The sequence below is a fragment of the Saccoglossus kowalevskii genome, chromosome 7 (assembly GCF_978046115.1).
Source record: "Saccoglossus kowalevskii chromosome 7, keSacKowa6.1, whole genome shotgun sequence".
Taxonomy (NCBI): domain Eukaryota; kingdom Metazoa; phylum Hemichordata; class Enteropneusta; family Harrimaniidae; genus Saccoglossus; species Saccoglossus kowalevskii.
Window position 1 is genome coordinate 16526562 of NC_140647.1, and position 18027 is coordinate 16544588.

General features: G+C 35.1%; 1 protein-coding gene across 1 annotated transcript; it reads left to right on the forward strand.

The window, feature by feature from the left end:
- The first annotated feature begins 5856 nt into the window (after nucleotides 1-5856).
- LOC100368412 (V-type proton ATPase subunit C 1-B-like) lies at nucleotides 5857-17712 on the forward strand. The gene is made up of 12 exons (XM_002733287.4): nucleotides 5857-6101; nucleotides 7022-7250; nucleotides 8436-8521; nucleotides 9974-10068; nucleotides 10648-10739; nucleotides 11706-11804; nucleotides 12582-12650; nucleotides 14179-14271; nucleotides 14556-14649; nucleotides 14852-14949; nucleotides 16755-16884; nucleotides 17382-17712. Exons 2-12 carry the CDS (start codon nucleotides 7051-7053, stop codon nucleotides 17478-17480), a joined length of 1155 nt encoding a protein of 384 aa, XP_002733333.2. The 5' UTR covers nucleotides 5857-6101; nucleotides 7022-7050; the 3' UTR covers nucleotides 17481-17712.
- The last annotated feature ends 315 nt before the right edge of the window (nucleotides 17713-18027 follow it).

Consider the following 18027-nt stretch of genomic DNA (forward strand, 5'->3'; position numbering starts at 1 on the left):
GGAAGATTATTCATTTTATTAGGACATTTGCTGTCCCTCACGGGAGACTAACATGTTCCCGATATTGTGATACAATACGATTAGTTATGTTGGTTTCCATGTATGTTTTCTTCTTCTTTGGATCTTAATCAGTTAACATTAGGATTGCTACCTTTCGTCAATTTGTTTGGATTCGTATTCATTTGTCGTATGCAGATATGTAATTCTATCCCATTACCGGGTCATTTCCTAAACGCACCCCAATGTTTTCCTGTTATTGTTAAAGTTACGATTAGATTGAATTAACTTGAATGAAGTAATGATTTTGAATGTCTAAACACCTGGTGATAGTCGCTGCTATGGACATCTTGGAATGCTGACGAAATTTCTCGACTCTGGAACAACACTGATCGGCGAATACACGAACACTCAGTCCGATTATAATGCCTAAAAGTCAAATTACACTTTCAAATTCTATAAATTCGCTTCGTTTATATACTTATAAGGAATTTCGTTCGTAATGGGACACGTATTGTAAACTGTTTGTTACTTTATTTAATGACAAGGTTAAGTTCATTATGCTGCGACTACAGTTTTAGTGGATTGGTGGGAATTACTTTTCTGATCTTTGTTTTATGTCATAATTTTGCCCAAATGTTAGTAGAATTCCCGCATTATCATTGCGATCTACGGTTTAATATGCCACGACATTTACTTCCAAGATATACAGAAGTGAAAAGAAATCAAACAATAAGTTGAAACGATATCGCTCACGAATCTGGCTCTCGGTTAGTAATGATTATCACAATTTTCGTCAACAATTATTTTATTTGGACTTAATTTTAATTGAGCGAAGATTACCGATGATCCATTTATGTTTATTTGTTTTTTCTCTACAAACATTTAATTACGTCACACCAATTGCAAGAAATTGCAAATTCCAGTACTCAGTGTTAAAGGGCGGCAGTCGTCGCGCCGCGTCCTGTTCGATATGAGACTCATAGCGACGTATACAACGCGTGTAAAATACATTGTTTATTTACATGAAATTCGAACACGCGCTGCGCGACGACCACCGCGCTTTAATTAATGTATATGTAAGAAAGCGTTAAGTTTTGATTAATCATGGTCGCGTGTCGCGCACATAACCTCAAGGGTAATAAAATATCAGTGAAAGTGTTTTAATTCTCTCTAAGACGATTAGACTAGCATTCAACATTACAAACGATGTGATGGATAGTAAAGTTCATTCATGACACAAGTTCGGTGTTTTTGTAAATAAATATTATGTTGATATTATTTTTGTAGCGCGCATGTGCGTGGTTCTTTTTCGTGCAAACGCATTTGCTCATACATGCAGTAGGGGAATGTTTGTTTGATGTTTATTTGCAGTCACCCATGTTCCGAACACAATGTTATGCTTAAACCATTCTCCAAGCCTCGACTAATACGTAACTCGACCAGACACTAACTCGTTACAACGAGACACTAACCCTCATTTATGATATACTAACTCGTTATAGCGAGACACTATAACTCGCTACAACCAGACACTAACTCGTAATTGCCAAACGCTAGATTATAACAACGGATATAAAAGAAATTTTGCCTTTTTTTTAAATCGTCATAATTCTAATTTGCGCATCAGAATATATAATGAGCTTGTATTGTTAGTCGGCCTACCATCTAAACGTTGAATTATGCTGGGGCTTTACAGCAATCCCGTCTGGTGAAAGTTGAATACCGATACAAATACAGTGGACAGATTCAAAAAATAATTAAATAATTTCATCATCGTATAGAAAAGTAAATGTCTTCAAATTGGAGAAGTTTGTCATATAGAGGAGATGTAGTATTTATGATTTGTAAGAGTGAACATTTCCTTTCGCTAATTCAATTGAACTTTTTTATTGGCATAATATTTTGGACCCCAAATTGTCAGTTAATCGTTTTTTTTTTGTTTTTTTTCCTTTTTTCAAACGTATGTTTTGCAACACTGGTAAGCGATCAGAATAGCGAATGTAGCTGAAACTGAAGTTTGGTTAAATTTATATAAACTAGGAGTGGGATATAATCACCAAAATAACCAGGCAACTAACATCTATTTTTTTGGAAAAAACGGACATGTATGATGCAGCTAAATTGTTTATCATGAAGAACAAATATATCTGGGAGTATTTTACGGTTGGATGCTGCTCGTCTTCTAAAATTGAAAAAGTATGAAAAAGACTGTGTTTCGCGATAACCGGTGGTGAACAGTCGTGTTCTCTAGCACATTATCAATGTGAACTGTGATGGCGCTGTACATACTTGGGCAGAAGATGTATTCAGGGAACTTTCGCGATATAACTAGTACAAAATGTTATGCTAGTAATTTCAAGCAGTTTAGTATGTTTTAATAAGCTGGAAGTGAAATAATGCGACTTACGTGGATTCCGTTTTCTACGTGAGAATAATCTAGATTGCAAGTTACACATACAAATCTTGTTTGTGCCTTCTGTAAATGTGGTATTTAGACAATAATACGTCCACGTGTCAGCCCCGGGGGGGGGTTCACTCTATATGCTGTTACTACCCCATGTGCTTTCCAAATTTAGCGGGAAAGCGGGGTGTTTTTCACCTTCTAGAGCGGGCCCGCGCGGGAGGCAAATAGGCCCCCGTTAAAATGCTAATGTCTGCAATATGCCCCCAGAAATAAACTCACAGGGTTGCTGCGCCCGCTGTAGGCCCTCTCTTGTAACAACCACCCTCATACACCGCCCTAGGCCCCGAATTGGCGGACCCATAACCCCGAATAGGCCGCAAACGTCCGCCTGAATTCCCCCCCCCCGGGACTCACCCGCCACTTTCAACACGAGCATACGGAGAAGGCTTATTGTAATTGAAGAAACGAAACGAAACGAAACAGGATAACACACCTAATAAAAATTGAACTGTATTCAGTAAATATGGGTTTTATATGCTCAATATTTACAAAATATTTGCCGAAAATAATATTTAATACGTATATGGCTCGTTTCGCTAATTACAGATAGTCAAAAATCTGTAATCAGCGAAACAAGGGTCTGACACATACAATATTCACAACTGTCGGACGGAACTTGACCAGTATATTCACCTTTCAGTAGAGTATATAACGAAATAAAACATTTGCCGATAATAACAATATAATCAGTAAATGGTTCGTTTCGTTTCGCTAATTACAGATAATCGAAAATCTGTAATCAGCAAAACAAGGGTCTGGCATATTCACAACTGTCGGACGAAACTTGACCAGTATATTTATTTATTTATTTATTTATTTATTTATTTATTTATTTATTTATTTATTTATTTAGTTAGTTAGTTAGTTAGTTAGTTAGTTAGTTAGTTAGTTAGTTAGTTAGTTAGTTAGTTAGTTAGTTAGTTAGTTAGTTAGTTAGTTAGTTAGTTAGTTAGTTAGTTAGTTAGTTAGTTAGTTAGTTAGTTAGTTATTTAGTTATTTAGTTATTTAATTATTTAGTTGTTGCTACCCTTTTACACCAGGGGCTCACTAATAAGTAATTAGGAGCTGCAATATAATTATTGGAAAAAGCACATACTAAATAAATGAAAAAAGAAACAGACATTTTAAAACTTAAAGGAAGTAAACAAAAATAAAACTTTTTAAAACTTAAAGAAAATACAAACTAAAAAGAATTTTTTGAGCTTAAAGTTAAATACAGGAAATAAATCTACATATTTTTTTCTAGAATCCATGACATCAATAAGAAAACTTTTCACAATTCTATCAATATATTTACCACCCTGAAACATTTGCCCAAAACAACGGGATTTTAATTAGTAAACGGTTCGTTTCGCTAATTACAGATAATCGAAAATCTGCAATCACGAGGCGAAACAGGGTCTTATTAAATTACAGATACAATAATCACAAATATCGGACGAAACTTGACCTGTATTTTTAACTTTCAGTCGTGTATAAAACTTCATAAAATAATTATCTGTAATTAGCGAAATGAACCATTCACTAATTAAAATCACATTATTTTCGACAAATGTTTTATGGTGTTATATACACGACTGAAAGATGAATATACTGATAAGGTTTTGACAGACAATTGTGAATATTGTACGTGTCAGACCCTTGTTTTGCTGATTACAGATTTTTGAATATGTTTTATGTTGTTATATATACACTACTGAAAGGTGAATATACTGGTCAAGTTTCAACCGACGGCTGTTGATATTGTACGTGTATTGGCTGATTACAGATTTTGGATTATCTGCAATTAGCGAAACGAGCCATATACGTATTAAATATTATTATTTTCGGCAAATATTTTGTAAATATTGTGCGTATAAAACCCATTTTCACTGATTACATTTTAATTTTTATTATGTGTGTTATCCCGTTTTGTTTCGTTTCGTCGATTACAATAAGCCGCATGCAGAAAGTCATTCCCCGGAGTCATCCACATTTCTGAAAACTTCTTTCGCGGCTCGGTCTCATTCGCATTCAGCTCCTGCTTTTTTCAGGGTTCTCTGCCCTGTATTCATGGCAAAGTCACTCGGAGCTGAACATAAAACTGCGCAATGATATCTGATGGAATAAGAATCCTGGCAAAGTCGTGTGCATTGTTTATTAAACTATCAAATAAATGATCATATTCACAATCATGTCAATAGTTCTGATCTTTCTTCATTTAACAATGAATGACACCAACATGAGTTGAATACATAGTAACTTGTTTGAATTGATCACACTCCACTTGATTGCAAAAAACGGCATAGAATGCTCGCAATATGGGGTAGGGTGTTTTCAATATGTGTCTGAAATAGGGGGTGTTTTTTCTTCAATATGTCTGCTCTAGGGGGTACTAACTGTACATTGCGTCCGCAATAGGGGGTATGGTTTGCCAATGTGCTGCCAGCCCTAGGGGCCTATTATTTTTTAGCAAGAACGCACATGATGTAAGGTTTTAATATACAGTGACCCCCCCCCCCCGGGCGTGTCAGCGTACAGTGCGCAACATCATTACTAAATATGCTTAATTACGATAACCATTATTAGTTTAGTTGTCTTTAGACGGTTGGACAGACCTAAATAAACATTCCCTACACATCCCTAGAAGTGACGTCCAGGGTGTGACTTCCTATCATACTGTCAGTGTTTTTTCGATTTTGCATCTTCATTAAGTCTTTAAGTACTCAATGCAAGTCACGTAGATTTGCTTCAATTACTAGCTCTACTATTACAATTTATGTAATTTCCGAGTCACGAGTCATATGACATGTGTACACGAGTGCTGACGCATGAGAATCCTCGGGGCGGAGAGTGCAATAATTTAAGGTCTCATGCCACTAATCAACCAATCAATTTAAATGCCTAGCAAGAACCAATGAAATTTTTTAAATATTTTTTTTCTCTCAGGTGCTCCCTGTTTGAGGGCGTAATCACCTGGGTCAGTGGTGAGACCAACATGTGGTCTTTTGTTTACTACTTAGCGGCTGTGTACCTGTGGGTTTATTCTGTGTGTATTTGGATGTTCTAATCTTGGTGTTTTTCCAGTGATTTCTCTTGATGCAATCCAAATACAGTAGATGTGTCTTGTTTACCTGAGATTTGCAAGAGTTTGAGCTGGCCAACATGTTAGTTTTTTCCATATGGTTGATTACTGGCATGTTGATTTCCCATTTTTGAGCCATATTTTCAACTTTCTTTGTCATTTTCATGTAGCAATCTCGTCATATGTTAACATTGTCGTCTATGGAAATTCAATTAGTGGTATGAGCCCTGAATCCACAGAGATGTAGCGCGTGATAGTGCGCCATCTACGTTAAGGTTTTGTTCGAGGTCATAGGTGAATCCCGTCATTCAATTTGTTCTTCCTGGTCATGTGAATGTTCGTGATACAAGGGTCTTATCGTGAACGAAAATTGTGATTTTATATGTAAATTTAAATGACTGTGTTGGTTTAAGGTCGCCGATTGACATTGTTAGATTTCATTGAAAAACCAGACATCGAAAACATTGTCGATTTTGGCTGTTTACTATTTATTAATTACTAATAACGTCCTCGGACTTGTCATCCGACGTCAACCAATACGGAGTACACGGACTGCATCCAAAAAAAGTGACGGTAGGTTTGTTGTTATTTTTGATTATTTTATAATTAGTATATCGCTGTTAAATGCTCGTCATAGTTGATTTGCCGGAATACTGATACAAATACAATGATTTGATTTAATATCGCAAACAATGCAGGACAGCGATCCTGTAAATCTAGACGATTTATCATTGACCGGGCCGTTCATCGCTTATCGTGGACGCTGTCTACACATATATCGACTACCCCTATGACCCTCTTACCGGCAATAAACTGTTAGTCACCGACTGTCGTAAAATGTCACATAATAGATAAGGTGACCCATATTAAAACTGTATATCTGAACATATTTGGGTTATAATAAATTCTGATTATTAAAAAAAAAAATGAAATTAGTGAATATATCACTGAAATTGGGGATTTGATACCTCTCATGAAATTAAAAATGAAATTTAGCTTGTGCTGAAAAAGCCACATGTCAAACCTACAGAAAAAACTTTCACTTATTGTAATATACTAGTACACCACAACATACAATGTAGGAGTGTTTAGCCACAGTCAGCTGGCGTACAAGTGATAATAATATAAATACTATTAATTTACCGATATTTCCTACATGGGGGCAGCCATATTGAATATGGCTTAAAACTAAATAAAGACATGTTAGTTGAGAAGCAGGTTTTTCAGAAAAATGTCGACCAATCACAAATTGGCTGTCTGATTGATGTGCAAATATTCCACAGATCAGAGAGAGCTGCCTATCTAGCCATTCCAATTATCTCATTTCATATAACAAGTTGGATTTATAAATATTATTTGTAAACATGGGTTTGTTGACTCCCAGTGTCTACAGTGTTAGAATCAGCCTCAGATTCTTAAATGAAATTATGCAGCCCTATTTTAAACTTATTTGTGTCAATATATTAAATATGTCACTTTATTTTACAACTCAGGTGAAGCTGTAACTATATAGACATCAAATATGGCCGAATTCTGGTTGATATCAGCCCCAGGTGAGAAGACTTGTCAGCAAACCTGGGAGCGAATGAACAATGCCACAGCTAAACAGCAGTCACTGTCAATCAATCACAAGTTCAATATACCGGATTTAAAAGTGGGTACGCTGGACACGCTGGTTGGACTGTCAGATGATCTGGGAAAGCTGGATGCTTTTGTTGAAGCGTGAGTTACATGTTTTTGGTAGTTTTTATGGTTTTATGTGTTAATATGTTTACGTTAAGAATTTAACTGATATTAAGATATCTGATTGCTTTAATACTCCACAAATTCTGAAAGATAACATCTTTAATACCCATATATTTTCTACTACACACATGATTCACTATATCAATTACCATATTTGCTGTATTAGTAATGCTAACGCTTACATATATGACAGAGGCCACATTTAAAATAAATACAATTTTGGGTTTACAAGCACCTTTTTTAGAGATGTACCTCTAATAGAACAAATACTGTTAGTCACATACTTAGTCTTTCAAAAATAATAGTTGAGCATCAGATGAGTTGTAATGGTTATTTGCAAACATATGAATACTAAATATGATTATGATATTTAACTGATATACCATACAGTATACTGATGATGGCGTAAATTTATGTTTCATATGGATTATTTAAATGCTAATTTCTATTACTATATTGCTATTGCTATTGCTGTACTTATTATGATTCCCAATAATAAACAATCTTATTCTAACTTTACAGATCACTATATAGTAGAATAACTTAATTTACATAGATGTACTTTGTACTTACTACTACATAAACTGACCCAGTTATTTTACAATATTGCACCTTGTCTGCATTCTATAGTATAATGATAGCAGCATGTCCCCCATACCAGCATTCTACTAATAGTTAATGACTACCGTATCTAATATTAGAAACCATATTGTTTTGTATGAAAGATTGGCATATGTGTGAAGTACATTCAATTAACTGAAACAAAAGACTTAATTTGGTATACAGATTTGTATATTGAATGATCTTTCATTTTATGTGAATCTGAATCAAGTAACGGTAATTCTTCAGTTATGTTGAAATAAAAATAAAATATTACGTTTAAATTTTGTAAATCTACTTTATAATCACCTGTGACTACTAAATGTTGATATGATTTTTGTGGGATGTGTAGAAGATTTTAATTTATGTATTAAGTTATGTAATTTTACTAAACATTCCTACTGTTTTAAATTTAAACCATTTCGAAGTTGTTTTGACTCTTAAAAAAAAATACAGTAACACATGTGTTGTGTTGCTTTGAAGTTTATAAGATAATTACTGCATACATAATACAATCGTAAATTTAGAATTGAATTGACATTTATTGATTGTCTGTTACAGTGTTGCAAGAAAAGTTGCTAATTATCTGGGTGATGTCCTGGAAGATCAAAGAGACAAACTCGCTGAGAACTTACTGGCTAATGGAGGTAAGAAATGCCAGGTATTTTCATGGTTTGCTATGCTGTGCTGACACGCTTTCTGTGTATTTGTACAACCAGTAGCGATTCTAGTATATAGCATGTTTCATTTGTTTTATTTTATTGTGGAATGTGGTTGAAAGGTCATTTTATTGAGGTCAGAGTTCATCTTAGAGCCTGAAGCATTGTGACCACTATGCTTGATTGTTGTTTGCGAAAACAAACAAATTAATAACTTTAAAACGAAATACCTCTCATGTGCATTGCTTGGACTTTGCTTTCTGGAGAAAACACTAGAATGTAATTGCACTGTTAGAAACTGCAACTGATTATACAGCTAGTCTCATATACTGCTAGTTACCATGCCAATGATTAGGTTTTTTAAATAAACAAGATTCTGCTGTGTATATATTTATTTTGATTAATGGCAATATTTATTATTTTGATTTCAACCCTGTCATAGCATCCAGTAAGTATTGTGTTTCATTGATGTTAGTTGAAGTAAAATGGCACTCATGTTTTTTCACATGTGCACATATTTTAGCACATATAGCAGTGATAATGTATTGAGTCAAAATCTGTCAATAATTAATCATAGTATTAATTAGTCAACAGTAAAACTGTCAAATAATTTACCAGTGGTTTCTGTAGACCACAATGCAAAAACACATCAAAATCCCACTAAAATAACATCGTCTACTAAAAATGATCAAGTACATACTAAGATATTATATATAATTTTTTCACTGTATGTCAACAACAATAATTTTGAGATATTAGGATATATCCTTCTCATATGAAACATTGGTAAAATTCCAAACAGACAAAACACCCTACATGTATTTTCACTCCATTTTGTTTCGTTTGGCTCACTTATGTCCCTTAATGAACTGCTTATAAAGCAAATACAACACATAGATTACATCAGTATTGACCAGTCTGAAAATTTACTTAATGAAAAATGGTTTTCAGTTTAACTAAATATAAACTACAGAAATTATGCAGAAAGACGTTTTGGCCCAAACAGTTTGGCCAGCCAGTATATTTATATGGCTTACGTAGCATTTCACATTGAGTATGTCTATATCATAACCCATAGTAGTTGAATGTAAATTTATCACCCTCAATAAATAAAATGCAGCTCCCAAATTTACCATGGTCAAAATGTCCACAACCCAAATGTTTGTTTACCTGGCAGAAGTCACATCCAACTCGTGTATGCAGTTATGACACATTGATGTTTTTCGTTTTTACACAATTCTATTAAATATAGTCATTACTGGGAAAACATTATGTTAACTTTTGCTTAAAATTGTTTCAAGTGCAATCAAAACGGTTCAACTTGCAATAAGTTAACACCAACACAACATATTTATGCCATAACTAATACAATTGTAGCAGTTTGTTTTGACCTACATCATTATGACTGCTAATCTAGAGATGTATGTCTTTGACACATAGTGGACTTGACAACATACCTGACACGATTTCAATGGGACGTGGCTAAATATCCGATTAAACAACCACTTAGAAGTATTGCTGAAATCATCAGTAAGGTAAGTGTTCAATTGTATCTGTGGCTGTAGACTTGTTCATATTTTGATAAAGGATTGACAAATTTTGTGGTGGGAAATTGATGGTGATCCTGCCTTCTCTATTTTCTCAACTATTGTACGTTATTACAGTACCAGGGGTTTTTCTAAAAAAAACTGCAAGAGGGAGCACTGCAATTCAGCGGCGCCATCAAGTGGGGGAAATAGGCTTCTCCCTACCAGGGTGTGTAGTTTTTGATAACTCTAAGTTAAAATGGAGCATTCTATGGCTTCCTTGGGGTCAAAATTACTATCAGACATGTCACAGTTGAAGACTGTGGCCACATGTGATATCTGGTCAATCAGAATTATATAGTTTTCAGAGGATCTGCTTTCCAGGCTAATGGGGTGCATGACCCATGGCATGAGGGCGCTGTTCCCTTGTTTAAAAAACACCCTGACAGTACGTTGATACATCGTTAGCCATTAAATTATGTTTCTACACTGTTATTCTTTACAGACATGGCCCGTCTCTCATCTACATGTATGAACTATCTCAGTTTATTCAATGCTCAAATCTCGTTATTATTCATATTTTCACAGCAAGTGTCACAGATTGATAGTGATTTGAAAGCAAAATCAGCTGCTTACAATAGCTTGAAGGGAAATCTACACTCATTGGAAAGAAAATCTACGTGAGTATAAATGAATACCAGTAAGGTATTTTGTCCATTAATTACTAGTACTAGACTGGGTTTCAATGCCAACTCATGGAGAGAGTTGTTGCAAACCTACCAATATAATCTTAAGGTGTCAGATAATAGATATAAGCACTCCTATAAATTGGGTGCCAAACTTTTGATCAAAATCTGAAGCAAATAGAAAATGTGTTTAGTCCAAACTTATCAAAACGAAAACAATTCAAAAAGAAAAATTGTAATCAAAATTATGTATTCACAGGAATTTTTTTCAGCTATTAGAACAGAATCATTTTAGACTTTAATGAATATTTTTCATCAGACAACAACTTCTAAAATATGTGCAAAAATCGAGCCGTGCATGTTGCCAGACGGCTCCTTGGAATTGAATGTTACTTTCAGAATTTAAACAAATAATTGGATTGTTGTTTCATATCTTATGGACATGGCAGTAAACATGTTTTGCTTTTATCTAGCGGGAGAAATATTCACTGGGTTTGATTTTATCAGATTTGACATACACTTGATTTGATTTGTGAAGGAAACGGCGCATTTTATTTTTAACTTATTGACTAGGTTTTAATTTAATGCATTAACAATAGCTTACCCAGCTATGTCTTGTAGCGAAAAATAACTGTCATTTTCTTGTGATTACACTTGCTTATACATACAGTGTATTATTGGTTTAGTCAGAACCAGTACAATGAATTCCCAGTCATGTCACTGGTATAGACTCCAAATTAAAAAAAAATTAATCACTCGGTGCCTGATATGGAAAAAGCAAATAAAATAGAAATTTAAAAAAACAAAAAAACAAATGAAGTTTTTGATTTCAATCAAACTTTGGTTTAGCTACAGTGTATCAGTGAAAATAATCAGGAAATAAAACTCAGCAAAAATTAAAAACAGCCTTTTACAGTATATTATGGAGAGTAATAAAAAAAATAATAATAACTATTTCAGTGGTAGTTTGATAACACGGAATGTTGCTGATCTAGTGAGGAAAGAAGACTTTGTCTTGCAATCGGAATACCTGACTACTCTTCTGGTCGTTGTTCAAAAGTAAGTGACATTCAGAAATATTTTGTGGCTTTATAAATGTTGATTTCAAGAAAAGAACTGATGATACATTTTTTGTCGTGTTGTTCCACTGTAGAATGTTTGGTTTATAATACATGTGTTATGACATTTGCATATAAACACCATCTTGTAATTTATGCATTATGACATCATAGTAGCCTAATTAGCATATAAACATCATTTTTAGCTCCGCTGTCATATTTGTCGAGCAGAGCTTATCATATGATTGTCTGTTGTCTTCCGTGTCAACTTTTTATTTTTTCGACTTCTTCTTGAAAAGTACAAACCTGAAGGCTTTGATACTTTGATACCTTGGGTAGACCTCTCTCAGATTTTTTCATTTCGTGATGATTTCTTCAATTCTTTAATTAAAATGTGCATTGCTAACAGTGCAGCTATCTGAGCCGAGAGGCTGCTTGTCAGCATATATCACATGGAATAATTTAAGTTTTCTGAAAAATCAAAGCACAATTTAATTAAAGGTACATAACTTAATGCCAGATTTCTTTGACTTTCACCATATGGCTTTTTTATGCTGTTTCTCACAAAGTCAACATAAAAAGGATGGTGACCAAACTACTTTTCACACAAAAATGCGTCAAACACCCATGAGCCATTTACCATTTGTTCCTGTAGTAAAAAGGTTTCATCAAATCTCATAATTTTGTTTGGCTTCACGCGGTGAAAAGAATTGTATGTACCAGTAGTTATAAGATGGGTACTAATGTTTTAATTTTATACAATGTATTTGCATTACAGAGCAATGTTCCCAGACTGGAGAAGTAAATATGAAACGCTGACAGATATGGTTGTTCCAAGATCCACCAAGTAAGATGTCGTCAATTTATCTTTTTTAAATTCATACCCTTATGTCTATAGCACAAGAACAATGTGGTTGTATTCCCATGGTGCATTTCACTTGTTACATCTCAGACAATTAAATGAACAAACTTAGGTGAGCCGATGGTTGACGAACATGGCCATTACTTGTATACTAGAGAGCAGAGTATCACAATAATATAAGGTTATTAAGAGGATACCTCAATGTATGCACGAAGACAGTACAACAGGAGTATCAACCAATGCGCAGCGGAGGTTGATGCGTGGTGTACTGTCTGAGTGCACACTTTGAGGTATCCTCATAATAACATTATTATATAATATACATCCTTTCCTTCTAAGAATCAGTGTTCGAAATTAACTGAAAATCATAAAAGGCCCAAAGGACCTATGTCAAATTGAAACTGTAGGTCCTTCTAGCTAACTGTAGGCCCTGATATTTAACAAAGACTAAACGGATAATACAAGCTTGCAATTGCAAAACCTTTATTTACTAATTAATCAGATATATTATCTGCAGCCTCAAAGAGGTCATCATCATTTCTTTCATCGTCACTAAACTCATCAAAATTTTCAGAAAAAACACTGTCATGATCACTGGCCGACTCTGAATCTGACATGCATTTTGCATCGTGTTCACAATCATTGGCGTCAGCCTTAGCTTCTACAAGGATCAATTCTGCTGCACGATCCTCGACAAGGCCGGCAATACATCACCTTGTTGTTGTTATCCAAAAGTAACCAGTCTTTGAACTCCGCCTGCCAGCTAATTTGGAATGTGCGTGGTTTACGCCTAGACCGTTCATATTCTTGCTGTTTGTCACGCCTTTCTTGTGTAGTTTTCAGCGTGTTTGATGCAAATCAAAGATGGCGGAACATAAAATGTAAGCGTGAATTCTATTGGTTTGAATCGGAGGCTTGATCGGCCTACAACCAATCAGATCGTTTGTTACAGTTCCCAGGTTCGGCGCATTTCGCGATCATTCGGCTAGCTTGAATTATGACTCGTATGCCCAGGTCGATGAGTGATGCCATTTGTTGATCAAACGTGCAAGAAAACACAATTTTGAAACAATTCTGGAGTTACTATCAATATTTATTATATATTTGGTCTTACAATCATACTAAATAATGTAACGTTTTTTTTTAAATATAAATTTATGGTCGGTCACAAGGACTGATGGTTTTTCACAGCTCTAGGCCCTTTACACCCACTGTCGGCGTGAGGCCGACGGACCGACGTTAATTTCGAACACTGCTAAGAATACATCATGAGAATGCCGAAATCCAAAATGTTTAGAACAGACTCAGCAAACTTCTTTGTGTGGAGTCCGATCAAACCCTGGTGGCAGCCATGTTTGTTTTTATTATAAGAGGACGCTTACGCGCATAGTCATTCCGTATTTGGAATTTGCATTTCCTAATATGGCAGGATGAAAATACCACAAAATTACGGCACGCTGTAACTAATATGGCGTTACGGTGACAGATGTATAATAATAGTTGTTTTTTTTAGTCTTATCTATGAAGACAATGAATATGGTTTGTTTACTGTGACAATGTTCAGAAAAGTAGTGGATGAATACAAGCACCATGCTAGAGAAAACAGGTGAGAATAGATAGAATTAGTAACGGGAGTAGGTCATCCTGCCACACATATATGCAAGATTCGTGTTGATAAACAGTGACAAAACCAACTGTGACCTCCTAGTAGCAAACCTCATGGTGAGTTTTGTATGTGCCAAGGTCATGAATTACTCTTTAAACCATAGACCTGTCTTTGTAATTCCCACATTTGTTCTGCTTCCTGAATCATGCAAACAAATCAGATACAGAATTTAGAAAATATTTAATTTGTTATTCCTACTTAATTAATATAACTGTATTCTGCAGATTTATTGTGAGGGATTTTGCCTACAATGAAGAGGAATTGACAGCTGATAAAAATGAGATAATAAAATTAGTCTCTGATAAGAAAAAATCATTTGTAAGTATCCGTGTTATTTGTGAGACCATTTTCACTGGTGATTGTATGTAAGAACCTTGTGCCGGCTCTTCACATGTTGTGATTGAAGTATGATGTGCCAGAGCTTCTATAGCTGCTGTAATTTTAATATAACAGCAGTCACATGTCATATCAATGACAGCCAGGCGAGTGCTTGAATTAATTGATACCATTTGTGTTTCAGGGTCCTTTGGTGAGATGGTTAAAAGTGAATTTCAGTGAAGCGTTCACAGCCTGGATTCATGTCCACGCATTACGAGTGTTCGTAGAATCAGTTTTGAGGTGGGTATACAAACAATACATTATCAGAATCACATGGTTTCACGAGCTTGATGTAAACATACATTGTACCCCCCCCCCCCAACGTGTGCGAAATTTTAGCAAGTAGTCGCATATTTATCCTTGGTATGCATACTTGATTGGAAGCATCTTAAAGCATACCCAATCAAAGTTGTGTAACATGTGACAACTGGTCATGAATAAAATGTTGCATTGTAATGCTGATCACAAAGAATTGTTGATTCATTTTTTTGTTCCCACTTGCCAGGATTGTCTTCGATATGTGACCTAGTATTGAAAAAATACAGTTAGTCAAACTGTTTATGTAGATTATCACTTGATCCTGCGCTAAAACACTTGATTCCATCAGTCCGTTCTTTCTCCCTGAAGCATGGAACATCCACCTCCTTGGTGGATCTGTGTTATGACTCTTCAAGTCTTATCAGTTCTAACTTCATACCCTGAAATCTTACTGTTAATACAGTTGCTATGTTTTCAAAGTTGAGATTGTTGAAAATCTATGTTCATATTACTGAGAGCATAACAAGTTGCTTCATGCACACGACTATTTCGCCGGTGTAATTCTAGGTCAAGTGTGTACCTTTATTAGTCCCCGTTCGGATGAAGTCCAAAAACGGGGACTTATAATTCGGTCTCCGTGCGTCCGGCAGTAGTCATATCTCAGAATCCCTTGGACCGATTCCGTTCATTCTTTGCATGAGCCTAGTACTAGCAGCCATCTTGTTTTTTGAAAATGTTGTATTTTGGACATGCTTTGTCAGTTTTCATTCAAACTTGGTACATAGATTATACATGTTAGGATACATGTCCATGACGATTTATTTCACAATTGGATCAAAGATGGCTGACTGGCAGCCATCTTTCTTTTTGAAAATGTTGTATTTTGGACATGCTTTGTCAGTTTTCATTCAAATTTAGTACATAGATCATACATGTTAGGATACATGTCCTCGACCGTCCGTGAGTTCCTGAGTCTGTCCGTCCGTCCGTGTGTCCATCCGTGCATCAGTCTGTCCTGAGTCATGTTTCAGAATCCTGTGGACCGATTCTGTTCATTCTTTGCATGTGCCTAGTACCTTATGTGGGACATATGCACATGCAGTGGTTTAGCGATTTGATTCAAAATGGCCGACTGGCAGCCATCTTGTTTTTTTGAAAATGTTGTATTTTGGACATGCTTTGTCAGTTGTCATTCAAACTTGGTACATAGATTATACATGTTAGGATACATGTCCATGATGATTTATTTCACAATTGGATCAAAGATGGTAGATTGGCAGGCATCTTTTTTTTTTTTTTTTTAGCGGTATCTTGGACGTGCTCTGTCAGTTTTAATTCAAATTTGGCACATACATGTACTTTATACATGTTAGGATGCATATCCATGACAATTTGTTTCAAAATCTGGTCAAGGATGGCAGATTGACAGCCATCTGACTTTTTGGCCTTAATACTATATTTCCACAATTTATGTACCATTTTCATTTGTATTTGGCACATACATCATACATATCAGTGTGTTTCATAATCAGATCAAAGATGGCCGAATAACGGCTGTTTTTATTTTTGGCCATATTACTACTACACGGAACACGTGCTTTGATGTAAATAAACAATCTGTTGTATACGCCACTTGGAACTCAAGTTTCAAGGACACGCTCGCGACAATCCCTCCACTGTAATATGACGAGCACAAAGAGAACTTTCAAAAATTTTACGCGGACTGTGTCATTTTCAATGACTTGTTTTTTACTGCCATATATATAAGTTTTTTGTTCTTATTTTAGGTATGGCCTGCCAGTTAACTTTCAAGCCATGTTATTACAACCATATAAAAAAACACATCGCAAGCTTAGAGATCAATTAAAACAGCTGTACAGTCATCTCGAATCAAGTGCATTTAAAGCTGATACTGATGTGAGTATAGTTGCTAGTTCAATGTCTGCCTCTGTCTATTATATTCAGTGAACTTTTTTCATAAAATCTTTTGCATTAGATGATATTAACATTTAGGAGGTTATTAGCTTGTACTAGCAGATGTTCCTAGTAATTGTTTGTGATGTTGTGTTAGACAGCCCTTGATATAGTTTACTTATCTTTGGGTCAGTGTGCCGCTGGCTAGAATGTTGCATCATGTAGTGCAGAAATGCCCAATACAGCATTTTGACGACAATTTAATAATACATGACCAATAACTCTATTTGCGGTGAACAAGAATGCCATAAATTAACAGAAGGTTGAGTTAAGGGTTGCGAAAAGGTTCAAGGGGACGCGAGTCACAATTTTACATAATTCTGAAAGACAAATGTGTGTATTAGTACCATGATATTGAGTAGGTAGCATATCACTAATTTATGGTTGATTATCATAATTTTTTTTTTTCCCGGATTAATCTACTGTTTTATTTCTCATAGATGATGGAAGATATTCCTGGTTTGGCATTATCCAATCAAGATTACTATCCCTATGTTTATTACCAGATTAATGTAGATTTTCTGGGTGACAAACACTGAGAATGAAGACTTCACAAAAACTATTTCAGCAATATGAACTAATCACTTGTCCTGTTCTGTACAATACCTGATTTTCATGAAAAGTAGATGAAGAAATATGTATGATGTGATGGTGTGTTTACACATTAAGAATACACCAACAATTCCAGTTAACTTGAATCGGGCTACACAAAGATATATTGAAGTGTATCACCATGGCAACATGTGAGGAGGATCTCATTGAAATCATGTGATAAACTTGATTCACGAATATTCTTTCCCTGTGCAGGCAAACATATTCCGAGAATAGCCTTCTCGACATCACAGGGTATGAAAATGAAATGCAATCAATTTATTTTTGCCAAGATCAAAATTTATCCGATTTTCAAACGTACAGGTGATTTGTCAGGAATGAACACTAACCGTTTGCTGCCAAAATAAATCATAAACTATTGTTTCAATCCAGATGAAATATCAAACGCACTCTGAAATAGCTTTTTATTTTATTTTTGCTGTAATTCTTAGTTTTACACAATCTGAGTTGACACTTGAATTCAGTGTGTTCCAA